At 45.1% G+C, this 19,641-nt stretch overlaps 1 protein-coding gene across 7 annotated transcripts in view; it reads left to right on the forward strand.

Annotated features, from left to right (window-relative positions):
- Positions 1 to 233: 233 nt before the first annotated feature.
- Positions 234 to 19,641, forward strand: part of LOC144137612 (echinoderm microtubule-associated protein-like 2) — a gene marked incomplete at its 5' end in the record, with an annotated part of 51,710 nt that continues 32,302 nt past the window's right edge. For 4 of the 7 annotated variants that reach the window (XM_077669551.1, XM_077669555.1, XM_077669552.1 and 1 more), the window contains 8 exon segments: positions 234 to 340; positions 742 to 884; positions 2,484 to 2,675; positions 8,661 to 8,729; positions 11,062 to 11,087; positions 12,055 to 12,184; positions 13,322 to 13,471; positions 14,265 to 14,337. In XM_077669551.1, the coding sequence (XP_077525677.1) occupies positions 234 to 340; positions 742 to 884; positions 2,484 to 2,675; positions 8,661 to 8,729; positions 11,062 to 11,087; positions 12,055 to 12,184; positions 13,322 to 13,471; positions 14,265 to 14,337 (890 nt within the window). 7 annotated transcript variants of the gene reach the window in all.

The raw sequence follows: 19,641 nt of genomic DNA on the forward strand, positions 1-19,641 counted from the left end.
AATGCAAACCCTGAAACTGGAGTCATTCTGCATGAATGATTGAAAAGGTGGTTAGTGCATGACCTTGTTTTGGCACGATCAATGATTGCATTACTCACAGGCACGGTCAGTTGACAGACAGCCGTGCGTTCTTCTTGATGTCCTTGTGCTGTGTTCAAAAGCAACTTACTATTTTGTTTCCTTTTGCTGTCTCTGTGCTGACCAATATTATGTGTTCCCTCCTGTTGGTGCAGCCCCGGTGATCACCAACTCCAACAGCCATGCCACAACGCCGACCAAGGTGTCCCCGTCCCCCCCACAGCACCCGGTCGTCCACAACCGGCACTCTTTCCACAGACAGGTACGCTCGTTGCTGGTGCATTAGGTAGGCTGTTTTGTGGGGGAAGTTTGTGCTCTTTATCTAAGCTATTGTCGTTTTCCACTCAAAACTGTTGCATTCTGCCGTGGCTCAGTGGTTAGGCCATTTCGTTACCAAGTACGAGGTCAACGGGGGCCATTCCCACCTCCGTAGCAGCTGTCTTTTTCCAGTGGAGTCAGGAAACGAGAACACCTGTGTGTTGAGATTTCAGTCCAAGTTTGAAAGATCCCTAAGTGGTATCCAAAATTATGCGCAGCCCCTTTACTGCAGTATGATTTGAAGTCCATGTGTTGCTCCGGTGCTTGGAGCCTCAATTTGAATAGGTTTACTTTCGTTTCAGTGAACTGCTGTAATTGTGCAAACATGCCCCCCTGCATTCGCAGGCGAGCAACAGCTCGAACTCGTCGTACACGGACGGGGTGACGCCCCTGAACGGCAACCACCAGCCGGCGCACACCTCGCCCGGGGTGGCCCCCCAGCGCCGGCTCAGCTACTTCCCCACCGCCTCCACCAGCTCCCTGCACAGGTACTGGGCAAGGGCAACGGGGCCTCTCTTCCTGGCGTTGCATCTTAAGGACACTTCTGCGGGTGTGGTTCATTTTTGTACTGAGACGCCAGTGTTACCTGTCATTAACTGAAGTGAAGTGAAGTGAAGTTTGAAGTTTTATTTTTGGCAGAATGGTGTACATGGTGCCGAGGCTAAAGGCGACGTACATGTCGCCTGACTTGACCTTTGGCTCCCGGTAACACTGCCAATAGAAGCCCGCCAGTGAGTAATAAACATGCTAGGCAGACAGTTGTTGTGAAAAGGGAGGAAAACTCATTGGCAGAGGGACAAACAACCCACCCAGTGAAGACGGAACTGCTTCTCTGCTGACGGCTTGCCACTGGTAGGGCAGGTAGAAAGGGTGTAAGCTGAGTTCTTGTGCAATCAGAACTGAGACTTGAACGCCATCGTGGAACCGTCAAGATAAATCATCTTATACCCCATACACCCAGGCACTCTCAATTTGGATTGAAGTGACAGAGGATTGTCTTTTTGAGCTCACTTGATGCACCACTGCTGCTTATATGACACGTCACAAGCCCAATTAAGAAAACACTCTCATACGCCAGATGGTGCCAGAAAGGTACTTTGCAGCCAGCTTTGGGTAACCCTGTGAGGCTGTAGCCGGTAGCAGCCAAATTCACGGCCATGTCAAGTCGTAAAGTGGTTGCTTTTTAGCAACTGGTACAGTGCTGTGTGGTGTGGTATGTGAGCCCTTTTTTCACGACAGCGCTTGGCCCCCACCACGTTGCCCCTTCATATTTGTCCCAACAGAGACAGTAGTGCAAGATGAACTAGCAATAACTGCTGTAGTTGATACAGTCGCCAACGGGTGTGGCAATGCAATTTTTGTGTTCAAGCAGGATTGACCTGTGGTGTCACTGTACAAATCCAGTTTTGTGCAAGTAGGTGTACTTATCTACATAAATATTATTGTGTACTTATTTCAGTCAGCTTACTCGATACAACTCGTGGCATTATTCAAGTTGTCACCTTTTATGGCATTACTCAAAGGGGAGAAGAGTATCACTGCTGCCTTCTGATTGCGCTTGGAAACCTCAGTCACGCTTGGATAACCAGGATTGAGTTGAGTGTGATAGAGCTCGATCGCAATTGAAACTGGCCATATAGCAGCGCCCGATCCGTATTGAGTTTGATCAGAATCAACTCAGTTGTATTTGAAAGTGCCCATGTCACAGGGGTATTAGGCTCCCTCAAAAATAAGTTTGCCTTGCAAAGGATGGTTCGTGTGGGGAATAAATTTGGGAAATAAAATAAAATGAAAGTAAATGTAAGGATTTAGTAGTGAAATAAATGTATGGGGAAACCTTTCTTCAGCACGTTGCTTAAAACACGTCCTGTGCAAGTGCGTGAAAGCTGCAGTGTCACAAAACGGTTTGTGGACAACCGTACATTTGAGACTGTTCATACCTCTCTGTTCTACTGTTCTAAAGTATGGTTTTCAGCAGGCGTTTCTGTTACACATGCGTGACTTTCCCTTTTAACAGTTTTGCCCTCCCCCTCTCTCCCCCTCCCTCTCTCCCTCCTTCTCTGAATGGCGATGGTGGCTGAGCGCAGCGAGGGTGGCCAGAGCTCGACCTCGGCCTCGCCCTCTCCGTCGCCCGCACCCTCGTCCTCGTACCGGGGCTCCCCGTCCCCCCGGCAGACGCCCTCGCCCAACCGGCACATCTCGGCCTCCACCTCCAACCTGTCCGCCATGCGGCGCTGGAGCAGCACCTGCTCCAGCCAGGACTTCGCCACCTCCAACAGGTAGGGCAGTGCGCCACTGGGGCTGCACTGGGGTCCCACTGGGTCAGTCGGCGTGTCGGGTGGCAGAGCACTGTTGGAAAACAGGGGCAGGGGATGTCCAGTTGTAACAGTAAACACATTTTTTTTTCATTTTTAGTGACAATACAATGGGGTGTGATGCATGCAAAAAGTTTGGCGACTGTTAAAAAAAAAAGGGAGGGCCCTGAAAGACGTACAAGGTGTGAGGTTCGGTCTTAGACCTGTGCACGGGCTTGGGTGACTCTGATAAGGTTTATCCTGAGCCACAATGTATTTTTCCTGGTGTGCCGAGGGGTACCCACGGCCAGGATCGGCTTGGATCATTGATGTAGTCGACGGATTTCGATGGCATTCTATTAACCAGCTGACACGCAAGCCTTCTTCTTGACCTAATCTCCTTTAATATGACCTTGAACGTAAAAAGGCAGGGTGGCGATGTGTGTTGCCACGAAACACTGTTGCCTTTTTGTCTAGTCCCACAGATCAGACAACTTTTTATTAATCTTAGCCCCTCCTGGGGCATCTGGAGAACAATTGTTGTCGATAAGCTAAGCATATTGTTGCAGAAGAAATTTTAACTTTATTGACTTATTTTCATTAATTTGTGAGGTCTCTTGGAATACAGGAAAACAGGAATTCAGTAGACGAGATGTTCCATGGAGCTGTGCCTGTCCCATTACTTTATAGCACTTTGGACAAGCAAGCTCTATCCCCAAATTTCAGCCCGCCCATGCACATTTTAAGACCATCTAGATAGGTAAATTAGAGCTTTGAAAGTAAGAGATTTGCAGTCTTCAATTAAGGGTCAGGACTAGTTGGCTTGAAGAAAAGCTTAGCTCAAAACAGTGCTTTTGGAGACTTGCAGTTGCGGTGCTCACGCATTCGGTGTTTGTTTCAGCTTGACTGCGCAGGCTCACAAAAAATGGCAAATACATCACCAAGGCTATGAAAGAAGTGCCATCCATTCTACGCCTTCTCCTCATTTTACTAGCTTGCTGGAGCCCCATTGGCCAAGTGATCAGCCAACACACAGTTGGAATCAGTTTTCAGGGTTTCTAAAAGTTTCTAAGCAGCTGCATTAGTTTTCGTTTATGTAAGTTTTCTCCCAAACGTAACATTTTTCAGCGTTCATATAAGCAACAGGGAACCAGCTCTCAGTGGAGAGCACTCCGTGCATAGGAGTGCTTGTACTAGTAATCCAGTTTTCTTTGCTTGGTTGATTCGGGGCAGTGTTTATTTCATTTTGTTTTATCCTTTCAGTATAAACTGACCAGTTGATGGGTTCACCTGTGCAGTTGGAATTGATTTGCAGGCCAGCAGTGGTGTATGCCAGTGATAAACTTAGGCATTGATAAATTGTGCATATGGAGCACAGCGCAATGACAGTTTTTATTGTCGTGAAAGTTTTGTGAAACTCTAGGGCATCAGTATCTGCAGCATGGGTGTAGTTGGCGGACCTGCTAAAAGCATTTCTACCCGACCCCCTCCCATTTGTTTGCTTGTGACAGTCACCTGTCCAGTTATCTGACCTGTGTGACCTGGATAGATAACACTCGTGCAGTTGTACATAAATGCCTCGCATTGCGGCCACAGTAAATGTAGTTGTTTTTCTTCAGTTTGTTTATATAATGCCTAACCCCCAGCCCCATTAGGCAAGTTGAGGCTCGCACGACAGTTCCAAAAACAGGGCTTTTTGTCAACTACCGCTCCGCTGATTCATGTAACTGGATCTTATTGATTTTAAAGCTACTGCGTTAAACCATTTGCCATAGGGCTGTACGGAAATGCATTAATTTCCATGCCCAGCAGATCGTTTAGTTAAGCTTACCTTTTGCGGCTGCCTTGGCTGGGGCAACTGCAGGCAGTGTAGGCCTGGTATCTCCACTACCAGACCACAGCGCAGTATAATTACAGCTACTCCCATTTTCGGTCCTACCTTGGTGTTCTTGTGTGTCTACAAATCAGTTTGGGCTGCACACGAATGTTCCTCGCCGTTAACGTGTGTGTGACATGGTTCTAACCTTTTCAGCTGTGCTTGTCTTGCAGTGCCTGGAAAGAGAGAGAGAACAAAAAAGTGTCCGCCTCTTGCCTGGCCCCCTTTGTTGGTCACTCACCCACAAAGAGGCTGCTCCCCTGCTACGCTACACGCTTTGCTGCTTTATCACTGGCTTGGCTAACACTGTCGCACGTGCCTCGATCGCCGCACCGCGATTCGCTGTGCAACATGTTGTGCTGTGTAACATGTGCAACATTCCTTTGGCCAGCTGCAAAAGTGGCCGCTGACACGTTTATCACGGAGGAATAGAATGCAGCAGATTTTGTGATCAGCAGCAGGCTTTATACTCGCGCTTTCCTCTTGTTTTTAATGTGAAAGCATGAAATGGCCCAGCTGAAAAGCCCGCATTTGGCGACTGTAACAGACAGCAAAACAGCTCCTAAAATGGCCAGTGGCACAAATAGATTAAGAGTGAAGAAATTGAGTAGAAAAGAAAATGAGGAAAATTTGGGTATGGATGGTAGCTGAGTCCAGGGCCTCCAGAATGTGGGTCAAGCACGCACCATGACTCTGACTTCCTAAAAGTGACCCGCCGCGGTGGCTCAGTGGCTAAGGCGTTGCGCTGCTGAGCACGAGGTCGCGGGTTCGATTCCCGGCCGCGGCGGCCGCTTTTCTGATGGAGGCGAAAAGCAAAAACGCCCGTGTGTACGAGATTTCGGCGCACGTTAAAGATCCCCAGGTGGTCAAAATTAATCCGGAGCCCTCCACTACGGCGCGCCTCATCGCCTGCGTTGCGTCGGCGCGTTAAAACCCTACAATCAAATCGACTTCCTAAAAGTGGGCCGAGTGCAACGTCGGCGACCAGTGCATGCAGCTCAATGTACTACACGTTTGACATTGCTTGGTGCATCATTAAGCTCAAAATTAAGGTAACCTCAAGTTAAAAGTAGTAATAGTCCTAAGAACGTGTACCCACTTGTGCAGATTGGCCAGGGATGGGGATAGCTGCCGTCAGTATACTCACTCACACTTTACACATACCTGCTCAGTGGGATTGAGCAGTGACAATGACAACAGCCTTTGAGGGCTCACAGCCAATTCACCAATTCCTCTTGTATGCAGCACCAACAACCCCACTTTAAGGAGCGCGTTGTGACGTTCAATTGGACATTAATGCTTTCACATTCACAACTCACGAGATGTGCTTAGGTACCTCTGGAATTGCATTTTATTTTGTTGCATCAGTGCGTGGCATTTATTTTATAGGTAAGAAGTAGTTCTACTGTGAGGTTTTTAAATTTTTCGGTTCCTTTTTTTTTTTTTTTTTTTCAAATGAGGCATCGAAATGTTAAGTAATTTTCATTATGCCATAGAATCGACAGCTGTAAATGACTACAGTAGTTGTACTGTCGTACGTATGTGTTGTAGTTAGTTGTAGTGGTTATGTGCTTTAGTAAGATGTACTGACGAGATTCACGCTACATGTATTCACGTGCTGCATGCTACAATATCCAGCTTGCGCTTTTGGAGCTGCCTTTTTTGCTGGGCACGAGATCCCATCACCTCCATTTACCCTGAAGAGTAGAAACTGCTGGGGCATTCTTGCTCTTTTTGCAGCACTTCCACAGGTTCTGTTGAAATCCACAGAGCATTGTTACGATATGGCACTTGTGACGGTATCAAGCAGCAGTGTCACTTACGTTTGTAAAAAAATCTAAGTTAGTTTGTGGGTGCCTCAATTTTTTTAACTTTTGTTTCTTCCCAAGTAAAAGCTTCACAAGGGCAGCCAGCAATAAGGTCATTGCTGTTCTGTTCGTAATGAGGGTCCTGTGGGTCTAGACTAATTATTTTTGCCTGACTTGATAAAAGAAGGTCTCTTTCAGAGACCATTGCAACAGAATTGTGGAAGCTTCCAGAATTTTTAGTCTGTGCAAACCACTCGCTTGTTTGCACTAATATTGAATTTTTAGTCTCTGCCAGCAACAGCACACACACCTGATTGCGTCTGTATGAAATAAAAACGGGTTTCGTGCCACTGGGTGCAGCCAGTGCTGGATTGGCTCTTTTTTTTCCCCAATCCAGAAAAGACAATCCACCTATGGGCAAAAAAAAAAGAAAGGAAAGAGACCACAGTTTATGAAAGTGATTATTTTTTAAGCATTTGCAATAATGTCACAACACCACATATGTATTACTATTCAAAAAATTGCAATGATAAGAATGAAAGGCAGTGGAATCTGTGGGTAATGTTTGCCTGAGCAGACGTGTATGCAGTAACTTATCTGCTAAAGCATTCTGTGGTTCACTTTATTAAGGACGCTCAAGGCTTCTATGGTAGCTGCCTTAGGGAAACTTCTACTTGTCCTTTTATAATGAGTGGTTAGCTATATGAAAAGAAAGAGCAGTCAAAGGGGGAGGTTATTACATGCCTTCAGTGTAGCCATTTTCATTGACCTGTCTGCCTTTCTCTCCCTTCACCTGCTTATGTTATAATCGCGGTGCAACCAAGGCACCGACTCATATAAACTCCCATCCAGAGCACACATGCAAACAAGAAATAAATGTGCATATCAGGTTACTGCACACTGTATAAATACTTCATTGCTAATTGTCTATTTATTCTTCGCACTGTAGAATCTTCTTTATTACATATCGTATGTATCTGTATCTTGTTACAAACAATGACTAGGTATTTTTTTAGCACAGCATAGTTAATGCTCACCCCATGGGGTTGAACCTCATCTTTGTAGCATATCGTATCTATCTTATTAGGAAAAATGACTAGGTATTTTTCACAACTACATAGTTAACGACGTCCCTGTTTTGTAGAACGTGAACAGCATCATTTGCACAAGCACACTAGATTACCTGGTATTTCTTTTGCTTTTTTTTTTTTTTGCTCGATGAGGGGCTTTTGTTCTAAGTTGAATGCTCCAGCAAAGTCGCGGAACATTTGTAGAGTTGTTTCACTAAATTTTTTTGTTATTTCTGCCTGAAGTCATTTGTATTTTGTGCCTCTACTAATGCCTTTGCTCATACGATAAAAGTTAGGTTATTTTTTTAAGGTTTTATTTTATTTTTTAACTTTATTTTTATGGTTGTGATGATAAAAATTGGGGGATGTGTGTAGTTCTTTATCCTGATTGTAGATGCGAAATTTGTTTTTGTGCGAAAAGAATATATTCAAATTTATTTGGATTTTTATTATTCATTTTGTGACAACTTTTGTAAATGAACTGCTGTAGTGCAGGGATGCAGCTGAACACGGTACCAGTGAACTGTGCACAAATCAAGGAATGCAGTAAAAACAAAATTGTCATTCTATCTGATCTGTAGCAAACGTTAGGACCATTTGAAGTTTTGGCCTGAAAGGCAATACCGGTCTTTCTGGTTCCCACCTTCCAAGCCCAAACTTCAAACGGTCGTAACTTCTGCTACAGACCAGGTAGAATGATAGTGCACTCCTTGCTTTGTGCCCAGTTCACTGGTACCCTACAGCAGTTCTTTTACAAAAGCTGTAAGAAAATCAAATATAAAAATACAAGTAAATTTGAATAGATTCATTTTGCACAAAACCAAATTTTATATCTACAATCAGAATGAAGACCTACATATGTACCCAATTTTCCTCATCATAACTGCAAAAATAAACTTTTTTCGCTTAAGACCAGTGTGCCCCTTAAGTCGATAGCACCGTCTGGTAAATAGCTCACTGCTATCCATTGTGCCAATAAGGCTTTACCACACATATGAACAACTGTGGCATTCAGGTAGACGCCTCTCTAATCCCTCTCTCTCACACATCATCTGCATGGCTGAAAGTGTCTTGGCTTGGCTTTTCCCCCCCTGGCCGCTTATTAGCGCTGCTTGAGTGGACGTGTGATGATCTCTGCCGCACTCTGTGTGCGCGTATGTGTGTATCCGCCCTCCCCCTCACCTGCCCCTCCCCTTTTTTTCTTTCCTCCCTGTAGACGCATTGTAAGTGGTTCCATGTACAATCTGCCCATGCGGTCATCTTCGGGGACTCTCTATAGACATGGGTAATGGAAGACGACGGCAGCATTGCATGCGCCTCTTCTACGGGGGAGCATGCGGGACGGGTTCGGGGTTCCTCCACTGACGTCGCTCTGAGCACGTCAAGGGCAACGGCAGCTTTCTTTGAGTTATTTTTGGGCATTGCACAGTCACCCGTTATTGTATGTAAAAGAGTGAGAAAGTAGTATGCAACGTAGGTGGTGGTAGCAAGTTATAAAGCCAAGCCAAGCAAGTTGTGAAGTGAAGTGAAGTCAAGCCAAGCCCAGTTGTCAAAGTAGTCACGCCAGAAACCAGATTTGACTGAAGTTTTCTGGGCCTTATTGCTCTTCAAGTGCTACGGTTCACGTGTGAATTGATAAAGCATTGCATTTGTAGTTTCTAATTGTGACACCGCAATTCTGTGTCCTTGTCACTCCTTTGACAAGGAGTTCACGCTACTAGTTTTTTATGGTACAAGGCACTGTAATTGGGGTTTTTGCTTTTCGTATGAACGTGTGCGTCGAGCACAGCTATATTGCAGAGGCTTCTGGAAAAAAAAAAAAAAAAAAGAAGTAGCCAGTGAATTTAAAATATAAACTTCAGCCAAGCAACATCAATCTTTGTAATGGTGGAGAATTTCGGCTTGCACCAGCTTAATTTCGACCACAATTAAAGCGAGGAGCTTTCGCCTCAGCAGGTTTGAATTTTGAGTTTCAGGCTTAGTGGTTTGTACCACAGGCCAGAGAAGGCCATGATTGTCACTTCTTGAGACGTCCTCTGAGCTCCCTCGTGTGTAAAGTTCAGCTTAGTTTAAATCTCTGAAACTTTTGCTATCAGGAACGTGCATTTGCATGTACGCATCTGCTCCCGATCGACTCACGTGACTTGAAGTGCGCTGTGTATGCATGGCAGACAGAGAAATTGCGCACATATATTTTTTTTTTTTACGCTTCTTTGTACGAGTCGTTGCACATTCCTGAGTAGCGAGGTAGCCTCAGACCGTAGGGAAGTGAGGGAATGTTTAGAAGGCAGCGTTGAGCGCCTCCCAAAGCTGCCGTTGCCCTGGAAACGCCCAGCGTCGTCGGAGGAGCCTTGCATGGCAACCCTTTCCGCATGATGGTGGTGGCAGTAGTGGTTGGTGGTGGTGGTTGTAGTGTGTAGAGGTGGTAGCATCTTTTTGACCGCTCACACCTTGCCCTGGCTCCTGTTGCAACTGAAGTAGTGCAAGTGCAGGTAGGTGTGCTCATATTGAGAGACTGGCGTTCACAGGTAGAATCAAAAAGGCATCCACTCGACAAAATGGACGTCTAAAATGGTTATGGCAGTTCATAATGAAACCGAACATGAGACAAGGACAAAGAACGAGAGACGACACCATGAGTATTCATGGTGTCGTCTCTTGTTCTCTGTCGTCTCTCGTTCTGCGTCCTTGTCTTTTGTTTAGTTTGCTCAAGGACGCGGGTTCGATTCCCGGCCGCAGTAGCCACTTTTCTGATGGAGGCTTAGACTGAAAATGGCCGTGTGTTTGAGATTTTGGCGCATGCTAAAGGTCCCCCAGGTGGTCAAAACTAATCCCAGGCCCTCTACTGGGGTGCGCGTCATCGCCTGCGTTGTGTCAGCGCGTTAAACCCCACAGTAAATCAATGAATCAAGTTTCTCTGGTTTCACTGGGAATGTCATGGTATAAAAATATAGACGAGAAAGGCAGTGGAGTTGTAAATGACACCCTTCAATGGTAAGGCAATGGTTGAAAGTGACGCATAATAGCACTAGTTGGAAGTCAGTGGGGGAGGGTCCGCTGAGTAGCAGTGAACGGAAAAGAGGGAACAGGGGCAAGTAATCATGAATGGTGAACAGGGGAATACCAGATTAGGAGTGAACGTGGTTCACATTGATAAATTCCCAGCATGCTTCAGTTGCATCATGGCGGCCAGGCAAGCTGTGCTCTGATTCCTGTGGTTTTGTTGTGCTGGGTTTTTTCCTTACTGTCCTTTATCTGGGATGCAGGAGGACTACTATGGTTACGCGACTTCTTTTGTGGGGGAGGGTAACACTGTCCTTACCTCTGTTGGTTCTCGGAAAGCTCTTTTTAATTCTAACTTTGTTTAGAGGGGCTAACAACTGTACAGGAAATTCCAGGTAGTCATTAAAAAGATCACGATTTGTCTAGCTCATGTGTTAAATTCAAGGTGCATCGAATGTCTGGCTAGAGATCAGGTTTGAAGGTGTTTCTCCTTACCAACATATGTTGTAATGGGCGCCAAAGTTTTCGGAGCTTGTGCGTATGTATTTTTGTTCTCACACCTCCATTGCCAACTTTTCTAACAAAACATTTTCTCTTTGACTTCTCGTTTTCAGCACAAAAGAGACCCAACTCAATACAGGTAACCAAACCTTGATGCTCATGATTTCAAGTTTGGCTTAATCAGCACCATTTTTAAGCCTAATCTTTGCACAACTGTACCCGGACTAATGTTATGTCTTTACGCATACGCTACTACAGGTGCAACATTGCCTGCTATAGGAACTTGAACTGAAAGGACATGCTTGATTTCTTGCTCTTTAAATGCTCTTGTGGTTTGTATTTTTGACAAAACAATGCCTTAAGTAAACTATTTAGTTTCCTTGAGGTGCGGCTTTATTTGAAACCTGGTTTATTTAGTTCTACTGTGCTGCTCGTGCATATTTTTGTTCATGTTAGTAGAAAGATGCAGATGGGTTCCATCTGATTACAGCTTGTATATGGGAATAGTATATGCATTTTTTATATGTGTACAGCAGGATCTTGTTACATAGAAATAATTTGCACAAATTTTTGCCCAATGTCAAAATAGTTGTTGTTGGCTGGTTTCTTTTAAACACAACTACTCTCTCACAAAAAGAAAAAAGGAGGTGGCATGTTTCTGTGAAACTTTTGACAGTTGGAATGAAATTTTGCTTCTCTCTTCAGAGATTGAGTGTTGAGGAATAGAAGGTTGATGGAGGATGGCAGTAAGATGTACTGAGATTTCAAAAGCCCCGAGGCTGTGAGCTTAAAAAAAAAAGTAAAATAAAGTGCAATGTTTCCTGCGACTGCTATAAACATTTGGGGCGTTTCACTTTGGTTTTTTTTTCTCCATCTGCACACACACACAGAGAAATAGTGCGAGAAATGTTGACACTAAAGAGGCACTGAAGTTCAAAAGTGAACTCGCAAACAATGTGGACCCCAGGCAGATGGGCCTTTGTAGTTGTGCTCTTAAAGTTCCGCTCAGACTTCTTATTTGCCTGGGAATGTGTGCACTTGATGCACGTGAAACGCAAGCGCCCCCGCTTCAGCGTCACCGCAGCGCGTGTGTGTGCTCAACGCAGAGGAGGGCACGGTGCGCATGTACCTGCGGGGGCGGCCCATCGTGATGCACATTCCCAGCGAGCAGCTGCACGACTACAGCCTCATGAAGGTCAACAGCGCCCCCTCCCAGCGGCTCAAGCTCGAGTGGGTGTATCCTTGCTGCGCGCTGCGTCTTGCTGAGCACCTTATCTGTATCACGTACCTCATACAATAGGTATACAGTGTACCTAAGTAATGGTGTGCAGTGCCCCAACTTTATGCTGGGCAAGCTGGATGATTTTTCTTTAAAGAGTGCAAGAAATAGACTCACCACAGACGAAAAATGGACAGGACGAGTGCTCATCGCTTCTATTCTTTGTCTGTTGTGTGCCCGTTTTTGGTGCTCCCTACCAAAGACACAGTACTCGTGAATGCAAGGGCATGCAGTGTCGACCTGTCGCAAAGAAACGGTGTCTCACCCTCTTGTGCTTTGTTAGACAATTGATGGAAGGGAATGCGTGCCGGAATAGTTCTGGTGCGGCATCCTGGCGGGACCAGCTTGCACATGTGCGGGATTGGGGGGAAGGTGGGATCTGGTGTACTTGAAAGCAGAGTGTGCCAGGCTCTGTTCAAATGAGAGACTAGGTGAGGTGGGGCAACTACAGCTTGTTACAGCCAGGGGAGATGCAATGTGTTAAGGGGCATGATGACGGAATTCCCTTTTTTGGGTGGCATAGGTGTAGACAACAGTTACTGATTTTCACGGTAGAGGTTGCAGGCTTGCCTGCAACATATAAGACAGGTGTCGATGGCTCTTCAGTAGTAAGTCCCAGACATGCCACGGGTAGTGCATCCATGAGTAGTTCAAGGACTATTACTATGGGAATACATGTGAAAAGTGAGTACTGGATTGAATTTTCAGTCGGCCTGTGGGTGAACCTGGTACTGATAGTGGAACAGCCGCAGTGTCCATTGGGAAGCAGCTGTGTCCATACCAGATCCTTACTTTTTAGGACGCAATTTCGGTTTCCCCCTTGCACATTCATATAATGAGGCTGGCTGTACACTTTCAGGTAACAACAGTGGAGACATGCAGACAGGCAACAGACTATAAGCCAGGCATAGTGCCCAAATGTCTCCTACCCTGTAGTTTGTATGCTTTGTTGCTCTCAAGCACAAAAACTTCCTCACACCCCAGAACAGTAAGCGGTGCACCTCTCATAGTGGGTTGGGCCTAGCCCAGTCGTAGAAGAGGTGAGGCCTGCATTCCTTTGCTTGTCTTCCTTGACGGTGACGTAACAACGCCAGATATGGGTACCGGGGGCGGGACTGTCGGGCCAACCTGTTCCTGCTGCCGACGGGCGAGATGGTGTACTTCATCGCGGCCGTCGTGGTGCTCTACAACGTCGAGGAGCAGATCCAGAGGCACTACCTCGGACACACCGACGACATCAAGTGGTGAGGGGGACCAGGGGGCTCGCGCCCTTCCTGGCTCACCAGGAAGGGTCTCTGAAATTATTGTACGCTCGTTGAGAAATATGGACACCTGAGGAACCAATGTGCCGATGGGAGTTTAGTGGTGTGCGGCATTACCCTCCAGAGTTTAGGGCAAACTGCGCGTTTCTGTACTGTCTGTGCTGTTTGAGCTGCATGCATTCATTAGTTCCTTAGCTGTTCAACGATCTCCCTATCCACTGTAGCGTCGTTTGACATCCACTGTAGCGTCGTTTGACAGCTCGAAAAGGGATGGAAATTAGGACACATAAAACCAGCATCGAGGAGAGGGGGGTGGCAGTTTTTTCTTCTGTCGCATTGTGCCTTGAGTTCTGGGCACGAGCTAGATAAGTGACATAAAAAGGCTTCTTATCTGTAAATGTCAGAAGGGGGGCCCTTGCACAGTTTGTATTACCCCGAGCTGCTTTTAATTGCAACTTTGCTACACCAGTCTTTTTGAAGCCAAAACTGGAACAAACTTACTTTTAAGAATCGATTATTCTGCATTCATCTCAGGCCCCAAAGGAAACACTTGTAACTTTCTAGTAAATGTCTTAACTTGGAAAGAAGTAAATGTTCAACATAGCACAGTGGTGAAAAAGGTCCATGTCCTCAGGTTTCAGTGTGGATAGAAGTGGTCATTTTGATAGCTCTACCAAGGTGTATCATTTTAATAATCCATGCTGCTGTCTGTAAGTGTCTCACTGCATAAACCATTTCCCCCTGTCCTCTCTCCCTCCCTCTCCCTCCCTTGCAGCCTTGCAGTCCATCCAAACAAACTCCTGATTGCAACGGGTCAGGTGGCAAGTATAGACAGGCGAGAAAGAAAGGTGCGTCCCTTTCGCTTCCCATCTTCCTTTTACTGCTAAGATGCACTGCTGGGCAGGTTGGTTGTTGGTTTGGGTGCGTTTATAGCAAAGGTAAATGCGGAGACGTAGACGGCATAGGTGCTCACAAGAGGAGACACGACAGGCAGTCTCGTCTCTTCTTGTGAATGCCTGCGTATATGCCCGTGCCTTTATTGCAATGTATTTTTTTATGCATTTAAACATTGCAGCCGTCTCTACGAAGTGTGATACGTTCGCAAAAGATATCCACAACTGTTTGCTTATCCCATCATCATGTCTTGCCGCCACTGTGAACACAGGCACATTCGGGTGGCTTTCTTTGCGCATCATTTTATTGTAGCGCAGCTAATATGCTGGCAGCTCAAAGCTGCTGTATTTTTCGCACGGCTTGGAGCTTTGATTATATGACTGAGCCCAGTTCTCAAACAAGGCTTTGTTGAGAATGCACTTGTGGACTTTGCGAAATCATTTTCTCCGGTCTCTAAAGGCGTATCCGATGTTTTGGGGGGTTGGTAATAAAAATGGACGCGATCTGTGGCCTCTGCGAGGTTGTTGCTACGGTCTGTGAAAGCATTTGTGCGGTCTTTTAGTGTGGTCACCTGACCCTGCAGTTGGGGGGTTGGTGTTGTGTAACCGACACGCACTGCATTTCAGGTCGATGGCAGGGCCTGAGTTCAGAACTAAATTTGACAAGCTTTTGATGCCTCTGATTGAATCCGCCGAGATTTGCCTGTATAATGAACAAATAGCAGACAATTCGCCAGCCCAACCTAAGGGATTTCACAAGTTTCAGCCGCAAATTGTATGACCTAGTAGTATGTCCGTTCAGCTCTTGTTCTTTCGTACCAGCTCGTAGCAAAACAGGACACAGGGCTGAGACCAACTGCCCATTGTTGCTGAACGATTATGTGTGCTTAACAAGGAGCGTATGCTCAATTTTGCACTCTCCTAACAGCCTTCATTACCGCCACCGCCGTACACGCAATTTCCAGGTGTAAGTTTCATTTCTCGCAATGCAGTTGCATGCACCTCGCTTCTATGCCAATGCCTTTGTCACGCACTTAACATTCCGCAGTCCTGCTCGATTTTGTTGGCACCGTACAAAGATATTCTTGGTTGCCCAAATGCACCATATTGGGTTTACTTATAATGGGTGTAACATTTTGAAACTGTTAGGACAGCGTTTGCATGTCCAAAGTGGTGAATAGATTTTTCTGAAGGGGAAGCATCTATAAGACTTTTCTTTACACACATTTTTAGCCTCGTAACAAATATTTCTGTTTCAAAAACCATTAAAAGGGCTACTGTATCCATACTGTGCACAGTGATGAGGATGTATTCATATGCTGAGTCAAATGCAGAGAAACTGTGTTAACGAAAATCACTGGAATAAACAGGTTGGCTTTTTAAATACTACAATAGCTGGAAAATTTATAATACGCGTGGTTTTTCAGTTAGTGGAACTTCTTATGATTGGAACTTGCCTTTAAGGGGCCCTGAAGACAAATTAACGAGGTGGGTTCTTTTAAAATTAGCATGGACCCGATAACAATGATGTCAACTTTTACACAAGCTTCCAATGACTAGTCTAGGTGTTAAGGGGGCATGTGGCAAGTAAAGCGACTTCTTATTTACAGACCAAGTCTAATCAGATTAGCAGTATTTATGCAACTAACCATCACAATAACAAAACTCAAATCGATTTCAGAACATCTTCTATACTTCTTGAGTTACAAGACTAATTACCTTGACACAGTCTCCCCAAGATTGATTAACTTAATAGTCAAGAACTGAAGAATTTTTTTTTATGTCAGTGTGAACGGGAAGGTCCATTCTGTGCCAAGAAGCTATTGGATTATTGCCTCATTTCCTTTAGGTATCCAGAAAAATAGAAATTTCATTTCCATTGTAACTTAAAACTTTTTCTGGTTTTGAAAGGAAGCTGAAATTTCTCATGTCATTTCTTTTACTAAAAGGAAATAAAGCAATAATCTAAGAGCGTCTCGGCCCAAAATCGACCTTCTTGTTCACACTGACGTGAAAATATTGTTCAGTTCATGCGTAATTAGTTAATTATGCTTAATGCATCAGCTTTCAGGCAATTAGTCTTGTAACTCAAAAAGTATAGAAAGTATGCTGACACCGATTTCAGCTTTGTTGTTACAATGGTTAGTTACATAAATACTCCTAATTTGATTAGGTTTGGTTTGTCAATAAGAAGTCTTTTTTCTTGCCACGTTCCCCCATAAGGAAAAACGGGTGAAGCAGCGGCTATTGGCAGCTGCTGACGAAAGCTGCCGCCAAGAAACAAGACTGTGCCATTGCAGTGAAGTCGGAAGTTCTTCTTGATGTTATCCCTAAATGCTAACATGGAGTTAACGTACGAATAACTCTAGTTTTAGTATTCATCTTATCAGGTCACTTTTGACATCTTGTAACGTGAAATTAAAAAATCTTTCAATATGTCTGATGTTTTGTTGGTTAAAAAAAAGTCTCAAGACTGGAGCGGAGTTGAGTGGCTTAAAAAATAGCATTGTTTTCAAATTTAAGTTCTATTTTGTCTTCAGGGCCCCTTTAGCTGGGACAATAGTAAAATTGGCATGTTGTTCAGGTGCCAATTTAATAATATTTTATTGCAAGGAAGAAAACTGGAAAATTAGAAAGCATAATCACACAGGCAAAAGCATAGTCCCGTCATTATTCATCACGCATACATCATTATAACAATGAATGTTAAAATTTGGTGACACTGAAATAAAAGACAAAAAAGAAGAAACAAGTTACCAGCCTAGCCGCCTCGTAAACACAACCGTTGTTGTGTGTGGTGTGATACAGCAAGCTGAATTTGTAATAACTTTGTGCACAAATGATAAGATGGCTGCATCGCTTGACGAAAGTTGTCCTGCGCTGTTGCGAGTACAGAACCACCGGCGTGCTGACGTAATGGCGGAGGAAGAGGGTTTTATGGTGAGTCACCAGGTTTGTTGTGGGGGCCGCAATCTCCTGTGCGCGTCTCTTAATTAGGCCGTGGCTCGTTTCGTCCACCCTCGTCACGTGCTGTGCCGCTCATCCGTGCACCCCTGTGGCTTCGTCATCACCGCTGCTGCCTTAGCGTCCCACCCGCACCTGTTGTATTCTTTTGCTCTGTGACAGTCGGTCGCATATCCGTATGCACTGCGCTTTTACCTCCACACTATCCGTAGTGTAGCCTTGGTGGGTGGCTGAGATTGCACGGCTTGCGCCTATTTGCAAGAAAGAGGAGGAGTCTTTCCTGCCTGGTCTTCTTCGCGGGGAGCAGAACTAAATTTGGAATATTTTGACTTTCTGCCATTAGTTCTATCCGCAGTTTCTTGGTTACAGGCTGAGCTGTGTTTGCTAATGCGAACACGTTATGCGTCTCATGAGGCTGAGAACCTGGCATTGAACACGTTGGGTGGTTTGAAAAACCCACGTGCGGTGAGCTGTCATCTAACTAAAAAAAAATGTACTGATGTAGCAGGGATGGGAAGCGAACTTAGGGACCTGCCATGACAGGCAAGTGACTTAGCCTATACTGACGTAAGCGACTTAAGTCTACTTAAGTCTACTGACAGCAAGTGACTCAACCTCACCACATGAAACACGGCATTTCAGCTACTTCAAATGTAAACGAAAGAGCGCCAAGGGAAGAAATATAGCCCAACAGACTGCGCTTGGTATACCGTAGTTCAAAGGGAATACAATTTCTCTCGCTACCTGCATTTTCTTTATTTTTATGTTGAGACTGTCTGCAGCGTATCAAATTGGCCTGTGCAAGGAGCTCATATCTGTTCTAGTCTTCACCTTGGCGTTCACTCTGCCAAATTTGAATTAAATTTTTCCGCTTATTCTTGCCAAGGAAGGAACTGCCAAGTGTTTCCAAGACCTGAAGTGCCCGCTGATAAGCACTGCTCCTCTTTCCTAGGGACTATAGAACGCCGTTCTGTGGTGTTGCACTTTCTCAAGTGGAAAAAGCATCAGACAAGACCCTCGAGGGGGGTTGTCTGATGCCGGAGGAAGTGGTTCGCACTACCTAAGCACACCTGCTGGCAATGCTGTCGCAATCTGCTGGCTGACTGGCACACTTTTCCTTCCACAACAGCTCGCCTACAGCTCGTTGGTACTTTCCTGCTCTGCTTTTTTCCCTCCCAGCACTCACACATTTTGCACTTTAAAAATACTACTACTATGCCAAACAGAAGCAAAAATGTCGTAATGGTTTTTTTTTTTTTTTTCGTTTTTGTGCGCGTGCGTTTCTTTCTGCCCAAAGGTCAAATGCAGTACACACAATGCTGAAAAGATTTTGTTTGGGCTTGTAGGACGTAGTCTTTCATGTGACACGTTTTACCATCTGATTGCATAGCACTTAGGGCTTGCAGCTGTGCTATGCAGGATAGGCGCAGGTTTTTCAAAGGAGACAGCTGGGCTTAACTTTCCCATGAAAGCAGATAACTAAGCTTTCTGTGAATCAGCGCTAATGAGAAGTTCGGGCCGTAGAAACTAATTCCGATCCATGAATTTCCAGTCTACCCAGCTGAAAACAACCATTGGAGGTGCAATTGTACCTCCTGGAAACAGCATTGGTCCAATTGGAACCATTTGCATTCTTGTTTGGTTCCAATTGGTCCAATGGTGTTTTCGACAGGCCCAGTTAAACCTCCAGTGGTTTTTTTCGGCTGCGTAGCGCAATCAGGAGTGAAACTGAGGGAACGTTGGCTGGAGAAAAATTTTATTCAGTAAAGCAACTAAACACCTTACTGGTAGAGCCAGGGCAAATTGTGTGTGAAATGCCAAACTTTTACTTTAGAGCAGGTGTACAGGGTAATTCACATCAGTCCAACGTTGCAGTTCATGTAATGAGCGAGTGTAAAAATTGAGAGCTCTGTGCAGCTCTTTTCTATCAATTCTATACAGGTGTAGAGCATTGCTGGAATTAAGTGTACAAAGTTTGCAGTACCAAAATGCACATTAGAATAAAATTTATTCAACAATAACAACTTTGTAAGAAATTCAGCACCGTTCTGGGGACAGAACCAGTGGAGAATCTTTCTAGTGTGAGTTCTTTCTAACTGGACTTGACTCACATCTTTTTCTTTCTGCATACCCACTGCAGTTTATTAAGTTACTATGGCCCAGGTACACTATTCCATTTGTTGAGTGTGTGATTGTGCTAAATGACATTGTTTCATGTGTGCAGTTGCTCATTTCTCTGGCTTGATTCCCCTATGGTATTGTCTATGCAACATTTGGCTTCCCCACAACTTTCAG

Source organism: Haemaphysalis longicornis, unplaced genomic scaffold (assembly GCF_048455015.1).
Source record: "Haemaphysalis longicornis isolate Haplotype H1 unplaced genomic scaffold, Haemaphysalis longicornis Haplotype H1 scaffold_423, whole genome shotgun sequence".
Classification (NCBI taxonomy): Eukaryota; Metazoa; Arthropoda; class Arachnida; order Ixodida; family Ixodidae; genus Haemaphysalis; species Haemaphysalis longicornis.